This window comes from Corapipo altera, unplaced genomic scaffold (genome assembly GCF_003945725.1).
Source record: "Corapipo altera isolate COAL_440 unplaced genomic scaffold, ASM394572v1 61411, whole genome shotgun sequence".
NCBI classification, from domain to species: domain Eukaryota; kingdom Metazoa; phylum Chordata; class Aves; order Passeriformes; family Pipridae; genus Corapipo; species Corapipo altera.
In genome coordinates, this window is record NW_020884875.1 from 29,703,982 (window position 1) to 29,722,612 (window position 18,631).

General features: G+C 39.1%; 1 protein-coding gene and 1 long non-coding RNA gene across 4 annotated transcripts in view; both read left to right on the top strand.

Moving 5' to 3' along the window:
- VCAN (versican) overlaps positions 1-18,631 on the top strand; it is a 97,615-nt gene that overhangs the window by 57,692 nt on the left and 21,292 nt on the right. For 2 of the 3 annotated variants that reach the window (XM_027634928.1, XM_027634929.1), the window contains exons 8-9: positions 14,521-14,634; positions 16,722-16,835. In XM_027634928.1, the coding sequence (XP_027490729.1) occupies positions 14,521-14,634; positions 16,722-16,835 (228 nt within the window). Of the gene's footprint in view, positions 1-7,024; positions 12,521-14,520; positions 14,635-16,721; positions 16,836-18,631 lie in introns of all 3 variants that reach the window. The other variant, XM_027634927.1, reaches the window with a different exon arrangement.
- On the top strand, positions 1,312-6,873 carry LOC113943312. Its single transcript, XR_003526283.1, has 3 exons — positions 1,312-1,403; positions 3,573-3,575; positions 6,864-6,873. It is a non-coding gene; the product is annotated as an uncharacterized LOC113943312 (long non-coding RNA).

Here is an 18,631-nt window from a genome sequence, read left to right on the forward strand (position 1 = left end):
CCAAACCTTCCCTTCCCAAACCTTCCCAAACCTTCTCAAACCTTCCCTTCCCAAACCTTCCCAAACCTTCCCAAACCTTCCCTTCCCACACCTTCCCAAACCTTCCCTTCCCAAACCTTCCCTTCCCAAACCTTCCCAAACCTTCCCTTCCCAAACCTTCCCAAACCTTCCCTTCCTAAACCTTCCCCAGCCTTCCCCAACCTTCTCAAACCTTCCCCGACCAAACCTTCCCCAACCTTCCCAAATCTTCCCTTCTTTCCTTCCCAAACTTTCCCTTCCCTTCCCCCTTTCCCCTTCTCCCTTTCCTGTCGAGTTGGACTTCCTCCTGTGCACACCCGGACACACCAGCTGATCAGACAGTGTGCAGCTGCACAGTCCAACTCCTTGCTTTGTTTGGGATTCCACCTGGAGGAAAATGATTTACTACGTGTCAGTTGCTTGGGTTTGAGTTGTTTAGTCCTACGGAGCTTTAGAATTGTGCCAGGGGAGGTTTAGGTTGGATATTAGAAAGAATTTCTTTACAGAGAGGGTGGTCAGACATTGGAATGGGCTGCCCAGGGAAGTAGTGGATTCTTCTTCCCTGGAGATTTTTAAAAAGAGATTGGATGTGGCACGTAGTGCCATGGTCTAGTAACTAGTTGGACTTGATGATATCGAAGGTCCCTTCCAACCCAGCTGATTCTATGATTCTGTGATTCTAATTGGTTTCTCCATGGGCAGCAAATGAAATGTTGTTGTTGGAAGGACGCTCATGTCCAGGAGTGCTCAGAGACGGCTGGAGTGTCACTTTGTTAGGGACATACTGGTGCAGAGAGAAATGGGAATAACTGTCCTTAGCATATTCTATGACAAACACTCAGGCATTTCCCAGGGAACCGAATCCTGCCCTTGCTGGGGCTTAGCCTTGACACTGCAATTTTTAACAACTTGATATTTCACTCAGCCTGAGGGGGAGGAAAGAAGGAAGCCATGAGACTGAGGGGAACACCAAGGATTGCCAGAAGTCTTCATGAGATGCTCTTGAAATAGAACAGTTTGTTTCTGACATGGTTTCTGCATCATCATGTCTATCACTCTAAAGTTTGGCAGGGATGTGTGAGCACATTCATGGATCCCAAAAGCCTTGTGAAGAGCAGTTTTCCACCACAGCGACATCCACTTTCCACAGGTACCTGTGGTCATAGACAAAAACTCCATTAGGATGGAGCCTGGGGGTACTGGTGTGGCTGTAAAAAAGGCTGTAATTTAGCAACATACCAGAAATTGATGCTCAGGTTTCCAGCACGGCTGTATTTTGCAAGGAAACCCCCAAATATGGTGAAACAGACGACTGGATAAGTGAATTTCAGTAGGCAAGGCTGACCACCCACCTTGAATTTCTTTCAACTTCTACTCAGCCAGCTGTGCAAAAATCACCCTTTACAATGACTTTCTTCCAGAAGTTTACCTGAGTCATTGAAATTTTTATGCAAGGTAAATTTATATGTATGTATGTATCTATGTATCTATCTATCTATCTATCTATCTATCCATCTATCTAAAATGCATTTGTCTCTTTTGACTCTCAGAGGGATAGCAAAGCCATAAATTTTGATAAAATTTAGAAGTCTAAAAAAACCCCAATCCAATCCCCAAACTATTGAAACCTGCCCTACAACCTTAAGCAGTTGTAAAGGGAGCCAAATTTAACAAAAATTTTAGGAATACAGAGCCAGCTGAGAAACATTTTAAAGTGAACTAAATAAAATCTTTTGTTTACTTAGATTGAACAGTAATCAAAAACTAGGTTTTACTACACCTCATCATATATACTAGTCATGTTAACATGAGGTAGAAGGATTAAAAGTATCAAAAATTTAATTTTTCTGGACCTTTCTTAGTGCACTTTTTTGTGTTTGTTTTTGTTTGTTGTTCAGTTTGTTTGTTTGTTTGGTTGGTTTGTTTTTTAAACTTAGGTATATATATTAGTAGCCATATTTCTTTTAATGCCTTAGACTATCTCCTTGGCAGTATTCCCACTTTTTCCTGAAGGGGAGTTGGGATATGCCTGGAGCACTGTTGCATTTTGACTGTGCTTAGGTAGGTTAATGATGCTACAAGATGGCACAAGTTGGAGGAATTGCATGTACCAGAGGCTGACACTTGAAATTTTGCTTCAGCAGGAAATGTCTGCATTTCAAAATCTTGTTTCTTTTGAAATGAGATGAAAAGAAGAACATCTAAAAAAATCCTTTTTATATGGAACAGCCCTAAAGGTGTTATCAAATTGGTTTATTTCTGTAAAATTGAAGTTTTCTGTTCCAGTTTAATATTTTAAGGGGGAAAAACCCCACTAAATTTGAAGGTGTGGGTTTTTTTTTTTTGTTCTTGTTTCTTTTTTGTATTGGAACAGCTTGTCAAATCACCTTTTTTACCTCCTCAATATACCTTTAAAACAAAATATATTCAACAAGATTGGCACATTCCTGTGGAGTTGGTTGAAGCTGGGATTTTTTTTGCTGGAGGACTTTCAGCAAAGCATAGTCATAAAACTGCTCGAATCCACCCAGACTGCAAATCTGGTCCCTGGTTGAGCCGACTTCAGGGGAGGCAGAATATGACATAAAGCTGTTTAAGTCTTTCCTCAATCCAACAATAATATTAATTACATTTTAGTTTTAATTCACTTGTATATAATTCTATTGAAGCCAAAAAAAAAACAACCTTCTGATTATCAAGTGCAGGAAATAATTTCACTAATGCAAACTGTTTTGATCTTTCATGCAGCCCTGTCTTGTGGCTATGGGTTCTTGGTAGTGAATATAACAGATTTTGTGATAGTATCACATTTATCACATTGTGCAATGAAATACTTTTCAAATGAGCAGTCCAAAATAGTTTTGTTCTTATTCATAAAATCTTTTTTTTTCTATTTAGCTCTATTCTAATCAAAATACAGGGCCTGATTTAAAGTCCACAGAACATTTTGTGACCCTTTCTGTGAATTTCATGGGTTTATCAGACCTCTAACCCTTCTATAAAAACCTGAACTCTGCTGTTGCTCACAAACTCAGCATGTTGCTCTGAAGCAATAAACAAACAAACTGCTGAAATCTGCAGATGAAATTCTGTTATCTGCAGGATGCCAGGTTAGATGCTAACACCCTCCTTTTTAATGAGAATGTCACAAAATTGGTCTAAATCCATGTCTACTGAATGAAATATTTTGGGTTTTGAAAGTTTGGAAAACATCAGAGCATGTTTTCTATTTAATTCCCTACTAATTCTTCTTCAGCTGCTTATCTGATTGCTTTGGAGAGAGAAAAATGCTTTTTACTGCCTAGCCCCTCAAAAATAGTCTTGGAAAAGCTCTCTGTAGAATATTAAGTCTTCTGAAGAGAAAATATTACTGCATGATACATATTTGGATGTATGCAGGAGTCGGCTTGTGCATCAGGAGCAGAGAGGGAATTTTTCTGTTTGATCCACTGAAAAACTGCTGTGGGTTTTGAACCAGTTGTGACTAATTAGAAGAGGGGTTGTAATGAAACTGGTGCCAACTCGGGCAGTGGCTCTGTGGTTTTTTGTAGTAGCGGGTTAAAAAGCACCCTGTAGCTAGAGGGATTTCCACTTCACAGCTACTGTTGTTGAGGTACGTGCCTATTCCATGCAGGTAATTTAAAACATCTAGACAGATGGACTAAGAAACAAGATACACTCATTTATCTATCCATTCCATCTCTATTCCAGTGCATACCTCATCACTTCCCTCAAAAAAATAGTTTTTACTGATAAATCTTCGTCAGGGCTTGTTTGGATTGGCTCTCTGAGCTGACAACCCTTGTCACCTTGTCACACTACTTGTTTTTACTTTCCTTTTCTTGGAGTCAGTTACAAATTTGCACAAGTTGAACAAGTACTTCTTTTGGCTGGTTTTGCATGACAACCTGTGAGCTATTGATAAACATGTTTAGTAGCTGAACTCCTTTCCCTTAAAGTCCTAATTTCATCTCTTTTTAGTAGTCTTTGGTCTGTGTGTCTTTACCTGCAGCTGGAAGAGGCAACATAATCTTCCTAAAAGCTGGTTATTTTTGCCTTGGGGAAAAAGAAAATACAAAATCCCCAAAGACACTTATTATTTAATGACAGAGCCTCCTGAAAGTTTATTATCGGAATATCATACTTTTAGCTAATGTTCTTTTATGTGGATCTTTGTGGCATGTGAGATCTTGAAAAAGTTAACAAAGTAGAAGTAGGGTCTGATAGAGATCTCTGCATATGTAAGAATTTGTGTGTGTCTTCTAGGTGAATTTGGAACAGATGTTACTCACTAAATTTATTACCTACCATAAATGACTTCCTGTGAGTCAGTAATTTGAAGGACTCTCAGGTGTGCACTGCTGCAAAAATACTACACTGCTGGTCAGAACTTGTTAGTCAGGGCACCCTCCTACAAATTATAGCCTACGTAGCCCCACCCAGGCTTTATAATTTATTTCTTTTAATGTACAGTTCTGTGCAAAAGCATACTACAGGCTTTGTCACACAAACTCAACTGCTATGTATGAAATTATAATTAATATTTATGGCACACTAGTCTATATGCCAGGTTATTTGTACATATTCTTTCCTCAGCTGTGTATGCAGTACAAGATATCTTTCTTGCCCATGCACATTTTAGGTGTAGTTTTCTGGTCCTATGTGTGGGTGCGGTTACTTAGCAAAATTACTGAGAATCAGAAACTATCAGAGCTCCATGGTAGCTTTGCCTGGTTATTCTTTTGCTTATTGAATTTCCACATATTTTTCACAATTTCTAAAGGATGGTATTCAATTCTCTGTTGTTTAGAGCTTCTACTTTTATGAAAACATGTTTTCTCAGTATGACTGGTGGTGCTGTTTGCTATAATTTGTGGATTCTGCAAGTGATGTTGTTAAACACTTGAAGTCATATTGCCAGTCTTGGACAGATTACCAAATTCTTGCTTTTCACAGAGATCTAGGGAAGCTCAAATAAAACTTTATTTTTCTGTGGTTTCGGGCAGCCTCTGTAAATATTTTCAATTTATTGGAGAAAGAAATTCTTCCTTTACAGGTATTGCATAAAATAACTCCCCAAAAGCGCAGGTGAGGGAAGCAAAAAAGATCACTTCTGTAGTCATCTAATACAGCTGTCATGGCACAAAATAAATGCCAGGTTTCACTGGGGCAACATAGAACAGCCAGGCAGAATTGAGGTTAAAACCAACCTTTATTTCATAGCACTGGAAGCACTGAGCTTAGTGCTGTACAAATGGAACACTGTGATTGAAATAGATAATGCTGAAGGTGATTTATTTTCTCTATTCTTCAGCTGGAGGTTTAGCAAAGATAAGACTCAGTAACACTTATAAGTTTAGCTGTGAATACAGCATGAGATATGAGGACATTAATTCTCAGTGGAGTTGGAGTGACCTTTTCAAAACCAAGTTGCTGTCAATTTCCACACACAGAACAGCCCAAGCCATGGAATCACAAGCCTTTCACCGTTCTCTGTGTCAGTTTAATGTGACTTAATACATTCTTTTCCAGAATGATCACCTGATGACTCTTACTCTAATGACTCAGTAGTCATAGAGGTTAAGTGATCTTCACAGGTAGGGGAATTACTTTGAAACAGTGAAGTACCTTGACTCAGGTTCTCATTGTTCTATATCTTATAAACAGTTTTAATGGGGAAGTTTTGCTTAAAAAAATGACCTCTGTCATATTCTGTAAATGTATTTTGGGGATCAGTCAATGCAGACAACATAGTAAGGCAGGAGTGCCATTAATTAGTTCGGATCGTCTTCTGGCAGATGTGGACAAAGCTCCATTGACTGCCCCAGTTTGTACCAGCAAAAAGTAATTTTGCATTGGAAAAATGATTATAAAGATAGACTCAGAAGAAAGAAATTCTCATGGAATAAGATTTCAGCTCAAGGTTTCCAATTTAGAGTCACTTGGACAAGCTTGAAACGTGGATTTTTTTTTTTTTACTAAGTCTGTTGTATTCTTTTTTAAAAAAAAAATTATTTCTTTACTTATTTATTTAATTTTGGTTTAATGGGCGTAGAGTCTATTGTCTGGAACAGAAGGCTTGCAGTAATGTTTGTGCTGAAAGGGCAAGCTTAAAAAGTGTCTATAGAGTTTGGGATCATGAATATTAGAGGAATTCATGAGGCTTTCTGCAGCTAAAATCTTGCCTTCTTAGATCTTCTTTCTTCCTCCTTTTCTGCTTAGACACCTAGAAAAAAAATCCGAGATGTTTGCGACCTGTGGGAGTGTGTAAATAACTTGGAGTGAGTGGTAACCAGAAGACAATTACTGGACTTTACTCATGTAACACTCTGAGCGGTGCTTGATTCTTGAATCTGTGATTTTTTTTTTTCATATTTGCTTCATAATGATTTAAAATTCCAAAGAGCAGTCACTTTGTAAAGCAATACTTTATTCACTGACCTAGGGTCCAAGTCTAATGAATAGAGGAATTGATGTAGTTTTTATGGTGTTCCTAGTAATCTGAGTTACTCTATGCTAAACAATAATGGAGATGCATAGGTATTGCCTGTATGTCCTATTTTATTTTAAACTTTACCTTGCTTAGCTTTGTCTAACTTTAGTTTTTGGTAAAGCTCAGCTGGTGTCTAAATCCATGGAAGTAGTTACAACAGGTTGGTCTAAAAAATTATTTTCATCTTGTCCATTTCTCATCTCTCCTGAATAGGACAACGTGACTTGGGTGTGGGTTTGAGGCCAAATACATATGACAATCAACAGCTCTAAATAATTATTGTGTTCAATATGCAGAAAGGCTTCAACTAGAAAGTCACACATCATGGCTGAGTTTAACTTTGTGTCAACAGAAGAGCACACTGAATTTAAAAAAATTGTTTAATTTTGAAGGCTTTTTTGGTTTTTTTTTTTTTTTTTTTCTCTGACAGGTTGCTTGTACTTCATGTGTGTACTGTAATGCACAACTATTGCTGTCACTCAGGGATTATGAAAAGCTCTCTTTTTTTTGCAGATCATCCGGTGAATGAATTTTTGGATCTGTTCAATCGCCATGTGCTCCCCCATGCAATAGATGAGACCCACATTGATGCAGAGTCAGCTCAGACCGAACCCTGTACCTCAGACTCTGTGCAGGATTCATCTGAATTTATAATATTGGATCCTTTCTTTCCAAACTATATAGAATTTGAGGAAGAGGAAGACTGTGAAAATACTACTGACGTTACAGCTCCTCCAGCTTTGCAGTTCATCAATGGGAAGGAGCAGGTTACCAGTGCTCCTAAGAGCACAAAGGCTGAGGAAGCTAGAAGTGACAAAATTGAAAGTGTTGCACATTCCAAAAATGTAACCTTTGCTCAAATCAATGAAACAAACACATTTATAATATCTGAATCTGAAGCTTCTGGTACTATGCAACCAAGCAAAGCTGGAGAAGTGACAGGGGTGCTTGAAGTTACTCAGCCAACAGCAGATGTTGCAATGTTAGAGCCTGTCTATAGTGGTGAGTCAGAAGTTGTCACAACAGATAAATCAATAGCCATTACTTCTTCACACAAGCAGTCTCTGCAAAACAATAAAGAGATCATAACATGGCATGGAAATGAGGAGAGCTCTACTAAGGGTGCCAAAAACTTGCTCTTGGATACTATTGAATCTTCTGGAGATGGCTCCATGGAGTCTGACCTATCCACTTCTGCCTTAGAAGTTGTGACAATGTCAAGAAAGGAAGATGATAAAAAAAATTCTGGTGTAACTTCTGTTCCTGATGCATTTACTGTGGAAAGTTCTGCTGTAACTACTTCTCTGGATGCAGTTTTTATTCCTGCTACAGCACATGAAAGTGTGACTGACCTTATTCCAGAAGAGGCAACCTCTGCTCCGGGAGGTCATTATAAATCAGCTGCTAAACTTAATGCAAATTCCCCTGTTGATAATATTCTGGAAACAAGTCCTACAGCAAAGCCTGAGATGAGTGCTGCTTCTTTTATGGTTCTGGAAGGCTCTGGGGATGAAAAAGAGGACATCACTGTAACAACAGGGGAAATAGCAGTAACAGAAACACTTTCAATGCAAGATATTTCTTTGGGCTCTGGCACAGTAATGCCAACAGAAGTTTCTGTAACTGCCTCAGGAATCACCTCTGCTTTGCCCAGGGGTATAACTCATTATTCTGCTTTTGATCAAAGTCCTGAAGCATCTGTTGCCACCAACTCTGTGTCTGAGTTTATTACGAAAAAAGTAGTTGCCAGCTCTCATGTAACTGAAAAGAAGATTGATGATGAAAAGGAAGTACAGACCACGGTTTACTCAGGTCACCAAAATTCAGCTACTGCTGCAGAGGGAAATTTGGAGTTAAATGAATCTGAGAGCACTACAAGTGAAGTCAGAACTGTAAATCAGGAGCCAAGCTTACCCAGTAAAAGAGTACCAGGTATCATAAGTTCTGAAACCAAAAAGGTCACCTCCATTCCTTTCTTGAGAGACAAGAAGCTTTTTATAAACGAAGGATCAGCAGAAGAACCAGCAGACTTATTTGCAGGGAGTCCCACAAGAAAAGTGGTAAGTACTGACTCCCCATTTTTTGGTCCAGGTTCTGGTGACATAGACCTTATCATTCAGTCTGCTACTTTGACTTCAGTTCCATTAAGGCCTGTCACCAAAACATACACTGAAAACCATGAAGGAAAAGTTTACAACACAGATGACACTTCCCCAAAGGATGCAACAACAGAATATGGGAAACATACAAGAATAGGTGAATTTGCAGTAACAGTTTCAAGTACTGGGTCAGATGGCTTGACAGAGGGGTCTGGAGGAGCAAGTGAGGCATCCTTGGATGTGTTAAGTACAAGAAAGCCAGGAGAACAAAACATGGGAACAGAACCAACCTACACAGCTCCTTCTTACATAAGATCTGGTTCTGTAAAGGAGGTAAGACCTCATACTGCACCAGGAATTAAAACAGAAGGTTCAGAATCAGGTGAAGTCATGCCATCTCCGGAATCCATGGTTCATAACAGCCCTCATGACAATGTGGTGACACGTGGTACTGGCAGTGGAAAAGCAGTAGCTGAATCTATAGAAAGCAAAAATGGAAGATTTGGTTCTTCCACTGCCTCACTGGGCAAGATTCTCTTGATTGAGCATGGCTCTGGAGAAGAATTCAAAGACGACAGTAGCACCACAAAACTGATGCTTAATGGACCTACTGAAGAAATACTTGGGGATCATTTCTCACTCACTAATCAGGGGTCTGGAGAACCAGACACATTCTTTGGATCATTTGCAAAAACAGAATTTTCACCTACTGGGAGCCCAGAAACATGGGAGAAGCATGACAATCACAATGTTGTCAGCACATCGTCTGTGAATCTTGCCTTCCCCACTAACCCCGATGAGCCAGTCACAAGTCCTGAACATGAGGAAACCACCATGGAAACTGTAACTGACCTGAGAATGGAAGAGAAAACCACTGATGAATTGACAGTGAGAACTTTTTCAATGAAGATTCCTTTGGTAAAAGATTTGTATTCTGGGGAAGACAGGCCAAGGGAAATTTTGCCAAAAGCTATGGAATCTTCTGAAGAAAAAGCAGCAACAGACCCATTCTTTAAAAGTACACAGGCTACCCATGAACATCAGGAATTTTCAAATGTTCCGATTGTCAGTCATTCAGAAGAAAATGAATTAGAAACCAAACCTGTTCAGAAAGTACTTTTGCCATTTAATGATGACAGAGTAACTGAACCTATAAGGATTGAAAGGAAATACATAAGCTCTCCAGTTACAGATACAGAACAAGAGAAGAAGTTGATACAAAACATTTTCCCTACAAAAGATATTCCCAGAACATTGCTGACATCTCAGGAAGAAAAACGATCAAATAATGAGTTCATTAGTGATCCATTATTTTCAGGACAGGGATCAGGAGATGACCTTGATGTAATTCCTTCTATAGTGCCATTGGTTGTTAAAGGAATCAAGAGTACTTTGAGTCCTCCAACTTCTCATCCTGCAAACATGAGACCTGAACTTTCAACTGTAAAGACACATGACTTTGAAAGAGGAAGCACCCAAGCAAATGCTGAAGTTAATGAAGAAGTTTCAAATGCTGTGACTGAGCTGCTCTCAGAAACTGAAGACCAATTCCCCACCTCTGTGTTCCCCAGTTTCCCAGCTTTAACGGAAGTCAGCTCCAAGAGCTTAATCTCCAAACAGATGGAAGAGATGACCCATTATTTTGTGGCAACTGAAGAACCTCAGAATCGGGAAACTAGTTATAGGAGAGAAGAAAATGAAACAGATAGGACAACAGCTACTTCTAAAGCTGTTTCACGAGAGGAAACTTCACATTTTGTGATTAAAGGTGGAGTAACTTCTGGGTCTGTTATACTGAATGGAACTCCCAATCCTAAAGCAGACGAGTGTCTTATAACATCAACAACAAAAATGCCAGGCAGAGTATTACCTGAAGGCTCTGGAGAAGGATCTGGCTGGGTTGCTGTTTTGGATTCATCTTCTCCTGACAGGTTTACTCATCTGTCAATACCCCCGGTATCAAAAGTAGAACTAAATGCTTCATCTAGTGCTTCTAGGCATATTTATTCCAAAGTTATGACTACAGAGGCACTGACAGATGGGTCACAGACTGTGATCACAGGACTAGCATCCCTTTTTACTGAAGAAACAGAGATTGTGTCAAGTCCATCTACTGTTCATCCAAAGGCAGCTACATCAGAAGAACTAACAAGTGACACGGGGATAGACGAGAAAATTATTCCCATGATTGATGACAAAAAAAGCACTTTATTGAACGTTTCTGTTTATGGTGACATCACTCTAATTGAAGAGAGATTTCAAATCCCATCAGAAGACACAACAATTATAGACATGGATCACTCAAAATCAATACCTGAAGATATAATAAGTGTGCAGACAATGCCAAATCCTGTTACACAGTCAACATATGGCAGTGATGATGATAGCATGACAGCTAAAGGAGAGAAATATGATTCAACACCCAAATTTTCCATAACCAAAAAGAAGACACTTGGATCTGGTGATAGTCTTTCTTTGATTACTTCCAGTCCACCAAGCAGAGAATCAGTAACAGCTGGGCACAGACCAAAACCAGATGATATGGATTTGGGTTCAGGGAATGCCATGAATGTTGCGACAGAAACTCTCACCACAACTGAACTCTCTGAACTGGGCATTTTCCTTCCTACAGTACCATCTCTGGGAATCCCTCAGGTACCCTATGAGTCTAAACATGTTGTAACCACCACCCCAGAAGACAACTATGAGCCAAATACTTCAGCAAACAACAGAGTAATAGCAGATCAAAGTGAAACAAGCTCTGTGTCTGACTTTTCTGGAATGGGCCAAGAAGAACCAACTGTTTATCAGCCTGTGGTTCCTTCTCTTACAACAGTTTTAGCAACTGAGCTAGAAAAACCTGTGACAACTGACTTGCTTGAGTTGAGTATTGTCACCACACAGCACGTATCCCAGGTCGTGACTGTATCACCCAGCAAAAATGTAAAAAATCACACTGTGGTATACGTAAACACAAAATCAGCATCAGCAGAGTATGAGGAAACAGCTTCTGAGAGTTTTCATTCTGTCCCTCAAACTCCTACATCCTCAGTAACTGTTCATTTAGCTAATGGAGTGTCTGAGTATCCTGAAGTAATCATTCCAAGTACATCATCATCATCAACAAAGGATTCAGATCAGCCCAATCATTCATCAGAAGGATCCTTTAAAGAGGTTAGTTCTGATATTGCAGCAACATATAAACCCCGTACTACAGACCTTCTTGACACAACAGAGTCTTCTCTGCTGGAGCTTTCTCCTGTGTCTGTCCCAGAAAGCACAACTATGGAAAGTACTCCTCGCTTTGGCAGGCTGGTAACAGGCAGGACAGAGGAGACAGAAACCCCTGTCACTGATTTTTCTGTTGAGGAAGAATCTACAGTTTCTGGAGATTCTTCATCAACACATATCTTGCCTGCTGCTTTTCTGAATTTTGGAGAAAGAGCGAGCACAGATGTCCCAAAAGTTAGCACAACAAAAGTTGAAACTTTCTTGGGGAGAGTGAATAATTCCCACCAAGAAGAAGACAGGACTACTAAGAGAGAGAACCCCTTACTCATTTCCACGCCGGACTCACCCAACAGCATTGAAACTGAAGGATTTAAGCGCGACCAGGGGGCAGTTACAAAGCTGACTTCACCTTCCCAACTTCTGGAAGGAAGCACAGAAACACAATCAGCTTTTTTTGGTCGAGGGGAGATCACAACAATTTCTTCTAACTTTGCAACACATGGCATTGCTCCTGGCAACCGTCCCTACCAAAATGAACAGTCCACAATGAGCTCTGAGGAGCCAAACACTGTTGAAGTTGTAACCTCCTCGTTTTCCCTTCCTGAAGTCACTAATGGATCAGATTTTGTGATTGGCACCAGTGTGGGTTCAGTTGAAGGAACAGCAGTACAAATCCCAGGTAACTCCCAAATATGATCACTGTGTTATGTGTGTTTACACCTGTAAAAGTGTTTTCTTAACTCTGGTGAGATGTGTGACTACAAGAGTATCCTGTGAAATAACATCAGCTCTTGGGACTCTCCAGCTGTGCATCATGGAGCTCTGGATCAGACCTGAGGTAACAAGCCAGTTCTAGAAGGCAGGAAAGTAACACTGGTTGTGATAGGGAATTCTGCTGTAATTATTAAATTTTCCAATTTCAAACAGATAATTTTGTCTGATAGCTCTTCTGTGCTAGTGTGAAGATAGTACTCATACAACTGGTTTGCAAGTAGGGTTGTTCTTAACATCTTGCAGTTGACTTAAAAAGAAACCCTCATGCACATTTTAAGATCAGAATTTTCACAAAAATTAGCATCTCCTAACCCACAAGATAACTTTCCACACAAGAGAGAAACAAGACCTTGTTTTCAGCCCATCTGTAGCTTGAAGTGGTTGATAAAGTGTCTGCCTCTTAAAAATTACAGATCTTTTTATTAGACATCACTTATCACAGAGTTTTTTTTCATGATGGCTATTAGGCACCATTTCACCAAATACATGAATGATGCAGGTAGGGTCTCTATGAGTATTGTAACTTCAATCCAAATTTTTGTCCGGATATAGCTGAGTAAAGAACGGGCTTAATTTTATAGGAGTTTGTATTATTTTTCCTCAAACAATCCAGGTAGCTTGAAAATGTTTACTGGGAAAATATCCAGTCTGCAGTCGGACAAAGTGACAACAAGCACACAATAAATATCATTAAGGTGCTCAACACAGCCCTACATTTGTGACATTCAGTGAAGCAGTCCTAAAACAAACACCCTCTTGTATGGATGGTATCAGATCCTTTTCAAAACCTCCAAGGTGAAATCCCTAATTATTTAGTTATATTCCCAAACTTGTGTACATGGGAGTTTCCTCAGGAGGCTTTCAGCTGGACTTTCTGCATTCTCATGACTAGACAGGGAACTTGGTACTTTAGGAAGACTTTGAATGTCCAGTTTGCAAGGGTAAAATAGATGTTATTTACCTTTTTTTTTCCATTGACCATAATCAGATTTTTTTTTGTGGAAAATATAATCAGAAATCTTATTTTTTTCTCATTTCTCTGGTTTTCAGAAATCTCTGAACCATTTCGTAAATTTTCAAAGCCAGGGCTTTATTTTTGTACCCCAGAAGGACTGTCCTCAGGATTTCTCTCTAACTCTGAGAAGCTAACACTTAGAAATAGTTTAGTGTGCACTTGTTTGTGTGAATGAGTTCTCCTAGGCATGAAATTAAATGCAAATACCTAGGTATCTAAACTCAGTGGAAATAAACACCACTAGAAGGCATAAAGTTCTGCGAGGAAAAGCTATTTAAATGATAACTCCTGTGACAACCAAGGATTTCATATCAGGTAAGCTTTTCTCTGACTTTTTAGTTCGGTTACAAATGTACTCAGTATCTTTATTTTTGTTCTTCAAATGTATTTCTAAGAAAGACCTTGCAGGCGTTGACTGATTAGATAAAAGAAAGACCTGAAACAACAGCAGCCAGTAGTATGTTCTGTGTACCCTGTCATTCTGCATAAACTAACCCTGTTCAAAAGAAAAGCATTTCTCATTCATTGTGCATTTGTTTAACTGTTTTCAGCTATAATTAAGCATCATGTCATGCAAACTAAATCCTTAGAGTATCATGACTGCCAAATACAGTGCAAATTGCTGTGAAAAAGCATAATTCTAAAACCAATTTGTATTAGTTCTTAGTAAATGCCATATTTTGTTGTTAAAGTTGAAATATGGTGATGCCTGAAGACAAGCTTTACTGTTTTACAAAACTATCTTACTTCCAGTGTTAATAGTTTCTGTAATCGCAGTAAAACTGCACCATCAATGCAGCAATGAAGATTTTTTTCTTCCAAAAAATTGAAAATATACTATTTCCTTGAAACTGCGGAGTCAAATTCATTTTTTTCTACTTGTTTAACAGGCCAGGATCCCTGCAAGAGCAACCCCTGCCTCAACGGTGGCACCTGCTACTCTCGTGGTTCGTTCTACATCTGTACCTGTCTTCCAGGTTTCAGTGGAGAGCAGTGTGAATTAGGTAAGATGAAGCCTAAGAAAAGTTTTCCTACATGAGATCTGTGCAAGTGCTGAGTTTTGAAGTTGAAGAATAAACAGACATTTGAAAAACTCTGCAATGAGTCCCTTAAGAGCAACAAAATAGAGGAGGTCCTCTCTTTTCTCTCTCCCCATAAAGTGCACTGATGTGTGCACAGAAAGGTTGAGAGAGCTGTGCAGGAACTCAAATTCAGAACACTAAGTTCAAAAATACCTAAATAAAACAACCCAAACATTAACATTTGGGATAGTTCTCTAAGAGCCTGTAGTAATTATTTGGAAGATTGGTAAAATAAATTTATCCTAAAAGTGACTGGGAAGATGAGTACTGAATGCCAGTCTGATATTTTTTCCCAGGAAATTGTAAATATTATGGTAATCATATGCATATTTGGTATAGATTGGTATTTTTGTGACAACTCTATCTGAGGACCTCTTCAAGCTGCCTGTGACATCCATGTGTACCTGCTGCGACTGTGGATTTCCAGAGATTCACCTGTACAGTGTAAAATAACCAGTTTTTCTTCCAGAAATCTAACCAAAATATGGTAAAAGTGGTAGGTTGGCTGTTTAGTGCAGAGATAATTTAGACTGTTGAAAAGCTGTAAGTTTCATTCCCTGATAAATATCATGGATTTGTCTGTTATACAGTTGCCTGCCAAATTTGAAAGAAAAAAAATATGCTAAAATGAGTTTAACTCATCATATATAGGTTAGGAGAAAAAAACTCAACTCCACCCAAAGGTTGAAGAAATCACTGCAGCATAGCTGTCAGGATTAATATGGTTTTATTTGTGTTCTGTAAAACAAATTTGTGTTTTTTGTATGTGATTTAAAAAATAGTTAATATTGTTCTCTGCTTTCCTAGCTCATCCTGATGAGTTTGGTATTTCACTAGTTCATTAGTGGTAGACATCACATTTTATATGCTGCATCTTAAGTCTTTGTCATGGAATATAGCATTCTCTGTTTGCAAAACACAGATCAGATATAATAATTATAAAAAAATGATCTGTGCACTTTGTGTCCCCTAGCACTTTTAGAGGCTTATCCAAAAATTGGAGTGTGACTCTCCACAGACCGTTGCCATGTAGAAATAGGTTTTGTGATATCTAAGATAGGAAACCTCAGCGTTTTTAGCCCTTGTATTCAGGGATATTCTGGATATAAAGCCTAAAATATTACCTTGAGATCTTTCCAAACGACTGGAGCAAGTAAGACCTAGCAAAAATTTGAACAGAGTATATTTTAAAATAGAAATATTTTTTTAAAAAGCCCTCCTCATGATGCAGCAATTATTCCTAGTTTTTTTTTGGTTTGTAGATATGTCTAACTTCTGTCTTATGTTTCAATGAGTGAATCATTACCAGTAATTCACTTTGGACTGAGATGTTTGCAAAACCTGCATTAAAGTTTAAGTTGTGATTGTTTCAGAGAAACAGAACTCATTAGAAATCATCATATGATCTTTATGAAAAGATAGACTAGCTTGTAAACTATACGAATACATGTACAAAGTAATTACTTTAAATGAACTAGTGCTCCAATTTAAAAGGTGAAGACAAGATGTTTTAGCCTTGGAGGAGTGGGGGACAGAAATTGTTACTTGTTTATTGTGCAAGACTGCTACTATCTGACTGGTCATTAAGTGATATGGCCTTTATGGTGCTTTGTCCTCATCTTGATAAGATTAGACAAGGAAGAAATGAGAAATGCAAGCCAACAACAAACCAGTGCCTGCTGATTTGCAGGCTGAAATTAGCAGTGTGTTTGATGCTACATGATAAGATTTCCAATATTTGAGCTTCATGAAGATACGTGAGGTTCTCAGTGCTTAGTGAGAGTTTTTGTGCTGTGGTCACATATAAAAGTCAAATTTTCCACCGGCACAGGAAAATGCTGCATGGTGCAGCATTTCTTCTCATCGACACAGTGACCACTTGGATCTTACACAGTGTTTTATTCTTCTGTGCTGAACTGGTCCCAGTCACCAGTGTGACTAAGGCTGAAGAGCATTTACCTTCTGGGAGCTGGGTGGGTTGTAAAAACACTCTTATCTTTTTGCTGCAGATGTTGATGAGTGCCAGTCCAACCCGTGCAGGAACGGAGCCACATGCATTGATGGCCTCAATACCTTCACCTGCCTGTGCCTGCCAAGCTACATAGGCGCTCTCTGTGAGCAAGGTAAGGTGTGTTCTTCAGCCTGTGGTGATGGAGGTCATCCTTTTCCATTCCAACACCCCTCTGGAGTAACTAGGCAAAGCTTCCTAAACTGACTGAGTTTCTGTCTTAAAAAATTACACACACTGTAAGACATATCAGAACCCTTCACCTCCAATAAACATCAGTTATGTAGGAATACTCTACTGAATAATTCAGATTATGTATTCATCCACTGGGGACCATAGATTTGACAGCTTTATCCCAGAATTTTTAAAATTACTTGTTCTGTAATTATTTCAGCCAAAGTAGGTAGAGGATTTATAGTTACAAGTAAGTTGTAAGAGGCTTTCTAAACTGGGCAGATGAAATAAGGTTAAATACCCATGTCTCTGTAATTGTTAGAAAGTTCCCTGCAAGAAAAGCCACTGTATTTACAAGAAACATTTATAGTATGAGACGCTTACTCAATATGTAGGAGGAGGACTAGAGTAGCAAAATCTTTTCTGTTAATAAAATTAATGAAGGGATTTCCATGGGAAAAGAAATGGTGTATTAAAATGTACTTGTTCAACTCATGAAAATATTTTTTTCTTTTTCTTCGGTTGAATGTTTTTGGTCACAGGTGAATGAACTAAACCTTTGGATTTGTTTAATTAAGGAATTGTGTATTTTCATGTTTGTTTCCCAGCTTCAGTGAAGAGTAGTTTGCAAACTCTTCCAGCTCAACTTATAGAGATTTGTTTGTCAGAGCTGAAAAACCTCAGACTTGACCAGTACTTTTCAAGGTTTAACCTTTTTCAGTAGTCTGGCTAACCTTGCAACTTGAGACAACTTTCTGAATCTTGTGTCCCAAGTTATAAATTGACAGTGTTTTCACAACAAAAGAAATAAATATTCTCACTCCCTTCCTCCTCCCCTTCATTCCAGCAAATCCATAGCAGTGAGTGGTTCTGAGTACCATGGTAGCTTTAAGCTCCTTTTTATGACCTGAGAGTGCTTTTCAGGTGGTAAATGGGAACATTTCCTAGTTTGTCAATCAGAACCAGAGCTGTGCTCTCTCAGCTTTGGAATTTAAATTTCCTCCGCTTAAAGTCCTGTAGTGGTTTGGGATTTGGGAAAAGGTTTTAGTGCCAAATTTCCGCTCCACCAGACAAAATAAAACTGTGTTGGTGATTCAGACATGGTTGTCTGGCAAGCAGGCTTTATTTCAAGGCACCAGTCCTGACCTCACTAGATTTAAAGACCAGCCAGGATGATAGAATGTGTTGCCTCGGTGCCACAGAAAAGATGGTGCTCACAGAAAAATACACTGAGATTTTATTTCATTATTTTTTTCCCCCTCCAAATATAATATTCATTTTAGAAGACTTAAAAAAAAAAAAAGTCAAACTGAAGGGCTTTCTTAGGCACACTGCTGAGCATTCAAAATGCCACAGGGGGGTCAGGGAACAGGAGAAGGGCTTCCTCTGGAAATGAGGCTCAAAAAGTAGGGTGATTCCATCACGTCTGCACCCACTGGAGCTTGGAATGGTAGCAGTGAGAGGAACCTTCTGGGAGGTCCAGTCTGGATGACGGAAATTGGTCCTGAGACTCAGACATGGAACTGGCTCCCTGGCACCCCTTTTTTTTGCCGGGTTGAAACAGTTCAACAGTTTGAGCCCAGGAACATCTTCCTGAAGAGAGCTAAAGTTATCCTAGAGATAGAGCAGCTGAAGTGGTTCACTTCTAAACTAGATTTTTAGCTCAGTCAGGTAGCATCACTTCTGGTTCAGATGAGATCAAAGGTGAGTGGAGTACCTCTCTTAGACCCTGTTTTG